Genomic DNA, 5657 nt, shown 5'->3' with positions numbered 1-5657 from the left:
AGTAAGCCAGTGAGAGAGTGGTAGGAAATGACACCTGAGAAGGAGCTAAGCCCCAGATCATGTAACTGGATGAGTAAACCAGTGAGAAAGTGGTAGGAAATGACATTGGAGAGCTAATGGCCATGTGAGACCTTGTAGGCCATGATAAGAACTTAGTTTTTATTCTGAGTGAGAAGGGAGACTATTGAGAATTTTAGTAAGCCTGTGCATCTAGACTGTGAACTTCACAGGTCTCAGTTCACTACAACCCCCTTGGTTTGGGCAGGGTAGCTAGAGTGGGCTAGAGTTGGATATTTCCCTTCCCCCAAGTCAGTTAGGCTCTGATAAAACCCCGGCAGGTTAGCCTCTGATTAAATAGCTTCTCCTGAGGGCAGACCTTGTTAAGAAGAACAAAATGCTCTGGCGTATTTCAAAATGGCTCCTTTTCCCCACCCACTACCAGAGGCATGGATAGTCACCCTGAGGACCTGTGAGAGCTCCAGGAGCTTAAACAAAATTGGGGAGCGAGGAAGAGGGGATGGCTAGGTCCCTCTGACTTGTCCACACTGATCCTTCACATTGACCTATCCTGGTAGTTGTTCCATTGGCGGCTTCAGCAGCTACTTTCTGCTCTGGTAAGTTGTGATTCTCTATATTGACGTGCTTTCAGTCCCTCCGATTTTGGAGGCAGTAGTATGCCCAATAACCTTACTTCTTTTATGGATCCTATGAAGAAGAGCTTTTGATTTTCAGTTTGTCTAGCTTTTTACTTGTTAGGACTGAGTAGCAACTTCCAAGATTTTTACATGCCAGTCTGGAAACAAGAAGTCAACAAACATCACCACTGAAAATTTTGAATAAGGTTATGACCTCCCATTAGATTGTTTCACCATGGCCTCAATGTAAAACATTCTTGGATTTTTGAAGCATGGATTTTTGCCATGCATTGCATCCATTTTCAAGGCTTTTTTTTTTTTTTTTTTTTTTTTTTTTTTTTTGAGACGGAGTCTCAGCTGTTGCCCAGGCTGGAGTGCAGTGGCGCGATCTCGGCTCACTGCAAGCTCCGCCTCCCGGGTTCCCGCCATTCTCCTGCCTCAGCCTCCTGAGTAGCTGGGACTACAGGCGCCCGCCACCGCGCCCGGCTAATTTTTTGTATTTTTAGTAGAGACGGGGTTTCACTGTGGTCTCGATCTCCTGACCTTGTGATCCGCCCGCCTCGGCCTCCCAAAGTGCTGGGATTACAGGCTTGAGCCACCGCGCCCGGCGCTTTTTTTTTTTTTTAAAGGATGGTTAAGTCTGTCAATTATTTACACTTTAGAAAAAGTAAATTAATTACATAATAACATCTGAGAGGCTGAGCATGGTGACTCACACCTGTAATCCCGGCACTTTGGAAGGCCAAGGCAAGAGGATCACTTGAGGCCAGGAGTTTCAAACCAGCCTAGGCAACATAGTGAGATCCCGTCTCTAAAAAAAATTTGTTTTAATTAGCCAGGCATGGTGGCATGTGCCTGTAGCCCTAGCTACTTGGGAGGCTGAGGTGAACTGTGAGATCAGAAGGTCGAGGCTGCAGTGAACTGTGATCACACCACCACACTCCATCCTGGGTGACAGAGTCAGGCCCTGTCTTTCAAAAATAACACCTGAGATCAGCAAAGACTAGATGCATTTTTAATAGAAAAGGAAGGAATAGCAAGCAGTCTGGATAGTGCTTTGGACAACCAAAAACCTTTGTAAAGTACCTTTTGGGTTAGAGGGGTCAGAGAATAAGATTTAGAAAGTGAGAAGGGAGTAAGAAATCTTAGACCAGCTTATTGAAGTGGGGAAAAAATTAATTTAAAAAAAAGATTTGGCCAGGTGTGGTGGCTCATACCTGTAATCCTAACACTTTGGGAGGCCAAGGCAGGTGGATTGCCTGAGCTCAGGCATTCAAGACCAGCCTGGGCAACACGGTGAAACCCCGTCTCTACTAAAATACAAAAAAAAATTAGCTGGGCATGATGGCGGGCACCTGTAATCCTAGCTACTCAGGAGGCTGAGACAGGAGAATTGCTTGAATCTGGGAGGTGGAGGTTGCAGTGAGCCGAGATCGTGCCACTGCACTCCAGCCTGGGCGACAGAGTGAGGCTCCATCTCAAAAAAAGAAAAAAAAAAATTAAAAGAGATTTAAGACATCCAAGCAAGCACCATTTGAATTTTGCCTTAGGCCTAATAGCAACTCGAGTTGCACTGAAAATCATTTGGAGTGCTACTTATTGGAAGTGGGTTGTAGTTTGCCAGTGTCAGTGTTAAGGAATTAAGAAGGGAGAGTGTTAACATATTTGTTAAGAAAGTTCATTTGAAAGTCAGCCTTATCCGCAGTCACTCCTCTGACAGTTGTTTGGCTTTGGGGAAAGCCACTTAACCTTTCAAAGCCTTTTTTTCCAGCTTTATGCTCTGCCTAAGGAACTATCTAAGTTAATTTCTCATCTAGCGTATTTTTCTTCCTTCTCAGACATCAGAATAACTGTATCTTCTAGTATTCACTGAATTGATCATAATTTCCATTGCCTGATTCACATTTCACTCTCGCTTCTATCTTCTGCCATTCATTTAACAGCAAAAGTTATTAAATATCTTCTGTAGAAATAAATGAAGACCAACCAAATGAGAAAAGCCTATTTATTCTGAGCCTGCTGTAGCAAGGGAGTCCACCACTATCACTTGCGTTTTGGCAGAGACTCAAGGCAGCAGAAGAGTAGGAGAGCTTTATAGTGGGGAAAAAAAGAAAAGACTTCACATTTGCCCTGATTGCAAGTTGTCGTGGAGAAGCTGTAGGTGAGCTAACTAGAAATGGGGACATCTTGCGTGATTGGCTAGGGGTACGTATTTGGCTCTCTCTGGTTGGTCTCAGGTTGGAAATAGGGACAAAATTAGGAAAGCTGTCAGATATTAATGAAGTTCTTGCCATTTAGCGCCAAGTGTTGTAGAAGTTACTGGTTAGTTTCCTGAATTGTCACTAGTGATAGAGATCTGATTTCCTGCCAGTCTGATTTATACCAGACTGACTTCCTGAGTTGTTTATTGTAAATGAGGGGTTGGCTTCCTGGGCAGATTGTGTGTCAAAAAAATCCATATTTACATATGGTCTCTCCATTGTCCCTTCATATATTCAGTCTCTCACTGTTTTGAATCATTCACAATTATTTCAAATTAACATCTTTACCACTGGTTAGAAGGTTAATGTCTTTCTGACCCGCTTAGTTTAGCATCATGTGCTGCAGGAAGAATTTGACAAGCTGAAATTTTCATTTGACTTTTACTAGCACTGATGTACTATTATTCTTTTAACTTTCAGTGGTTACCAATGACACAGGAGCTGAGCTTCCAAAAATTTATTGAACAATCTGACTTACTAGGAGAACTTAAATATGACTTCAATGAAAAAGCTGAATTCAGACACACTGAAACACAAAGGCCTTTTGTCTTTAACTATTATGAAAATGTGCTTGAGAAAAATAGCAAGCGCTACCAGGCCCTTGGCCATTTGCTTGAACAATATATTTATGAGCTTTTGGAGAAGGTGTGCAAATTACAAAAAGTATATATCCCACCTGAGGCTGATGAAGAAGAACCAAGAAGCTTCTTTTTTATGAGCGAGAAAGCATTAACAAATCACCATTCTGCTCTTCTTGTCCTTCTTCAAGACCATGGGGTCTTTCGAGCTGGTCAGTGGAGTCAGCAGGCAATAGTACATCATGGTCTCCAACATGGAAGTCAGATACCGTGTATTCAAATGGCATTGCAGGCACATTATGATGTAATGGTGCTAAACCCCAATGATAATTTTGTGGAACTAAAGATGGAAAAAGAGTGGCAAGGCCTTTTAACACAAAATATTGAGTCGTCTTCTCTAAAAATGGTTCCAGGTGGGAGCTTTTTCGCTCTCCAGCATCCTCCCAAATGCATTCCAAAAAGATGCAGCAACACCCCCGAAGAACACATGGCTTACATATGGGATTACTTCATTTCAAAGACTGAAGGCAAGGATATTGCCTTCATTGTACATGGTTATGGAGGCTTGGTTTTTATGGACTTGCTTGTTCGTAGAAGGTGGGAAGTGATGAGCAAAGTATATGCTGTTGCACTTATTGACTCTGAACATCATGTAGGACACCAGCTGGGAAGTGATGTACAATTATTAGCATGGATAAAGCACCACTGCCGTGAATGGGTGACAAGTCCTAAGCCTTTGGATAAACCTGCAGCTACTGTTTTCAAAAAGGAATTTCCTATGGTTTCTGCTGGTACAGAAAAGTACAGCTTAGCCCCTTCCTCTAGCCTTCAGTCAATTTTTAAGTACTTTAAAAAAGCTTTAAAAGCCAGAACAACCATTAATTTCTCTCAAATGCCAATAGTGACTAGAGGTTCCACAAAAAGAAAGCAAAGTGCTTAAACTACTTTTGTCATCTAAGGTTTTTTTTGTCCTTCTGCAACTTTGCTAATATAGATTCTGGAAGGAAAAAAAAAAACACTTTCAACTCACACACAATATGATGTTCTGGCTTGAGGTTTGATTTGTTACTTTTTATTATTTTGTTTTTATGAGGCAGGGTCTGATTTTGCTGCCCAGGGTGGTATGGAAATCTGGCTTTAAGCGAACCTCTTACCTCAGCCTCCCAAAGTGCTGGGATTATAGGCATTAGCTTTTTTTTTTTTTTTTTTTTTTTTTTTTTTTTGAGGAGAAGGAAGAGGAGGAGTCTCACTCTGTAGCCCAGGCTGGAGTGCAGTGGCATGATCTCAGCTCACTGCAACCTCCGCCTCCCAGGTTCAAGCAATTCTCCTGCCTCAGCCTCCCAAGTAGCTGGGACTACAGGCACGTGCCACCACGCCCAGCTAATTTTTGTATTTTTACTAGAGACAGAGTTTTGCCATGTTCCCCAGACTAGTCTAGAACTCCTGACCTCAGGTGATCCACCCACCTTGGCCTCCCAAAGTGCTGGGCTTACAGGCATAAGCCACTGCACCCGGCCATTTCGTTGCTTTTTTGAAAAGTGAACATATTCTCTTTTGTAGCCTATTGATGAACTGGGAATTCAGTGCCATCATTAATATTTTACAGTGTTAGTTAAGTGTGAAGATCTTTTTTTAAAAAAGCTATGGTTTGATATAATGACAGCAAAATGGCAATTGATAAAAATTAGATATAGAATCAATCTTTGATTTCTGTAATATTAATATCATAGTAAAATTACAAGTGAACATAAAGATTAAACATCATAAGCAAACTGCATTCTTTGTCTGTTTATGTTTTTTGTTAAAATTTGTTGTACTCCGTTCACCAGGTCTGAAGAAAAAAAATGTTTTAATAAATTTCTTGGTCTCGTGTGTGTGTTCACTCATATCTTCAACTAATATCTGAGTGCTTACTATGTGCCAGTCAAGACTAGGTGTTTGGGACACTGTAGCAAACAACCCCAACATTGCCTTTCTCTTTACAGAGTTTACAATGGCCGAGAAATTACAAATGTGAAGAGTGTTAAATAGTAGAGGAGAGTGGGTGCAGACTGGGTTCAGTGTCTCATCCCTGTAATCCCAGCACTTTGGGAGGCTGAGGTGGACGGACCACCTGAGGTCAGGAGTTTGAGATCAGCCTGGCCAACATGGTGAAACCCCATCTCTACTAAAAATACAAAAAT

General features: G+C 41.8%; 1 protein-coding gene across 1 annotated transcript; it reads left to right on the top strand.

Moving 5' to 3' along the window:
* Positions 1-325: 325 nt before the first annotated feature.
* LOC126949372 (putative protein FAM172B) lies at positions 326-5328 on the top strand. The gene is made up of 2 exons (XM_050782142.1): positions 326-614; positions 3317-5328. Exon 2 carries the CDS (start codon positions 3326-3328, stop codon positions 4412-4414), a length of 1089 nt encoding a protein of 362 aa, XP_050638099.1. The 5' UTR covers positions 326-614; positions 3317-3325; the 3' UTR covers positions 4415-5328.
* The last annotated feature ends 329 nt before the right edge of the window (positions 5329-5657 follow it).

The sequence above is a fragment of the Macaca thibetana genome, chromosome 2, assembly GCF_024542745.1.
Source record: "Macaca thibetana thibetana isolate TM-01 chromosome 2, ASM2454274v1, whole genome shotgun sequence".
Lineage (NCBI taxonomy): Eukaryota > Metazoa > Chordata > Mammalia > Primates > Cercopithecidae > Macaca > Macaca thibetana.
Note: the sequence above shows the minus strand (reverse complement) of the source record. Positions and strands in the feature narration are given on the sequence as shown.

Bases quoted from the DNA above. Each gene is read 5' to 3' on its own strand.
- LOC126949372 (XM_050782142.1), top strand. From the start codon at position 3,326: ATGACACAGGAGCTGAGCTTCCAAAAATTTATTGAACAATCTGACTTA.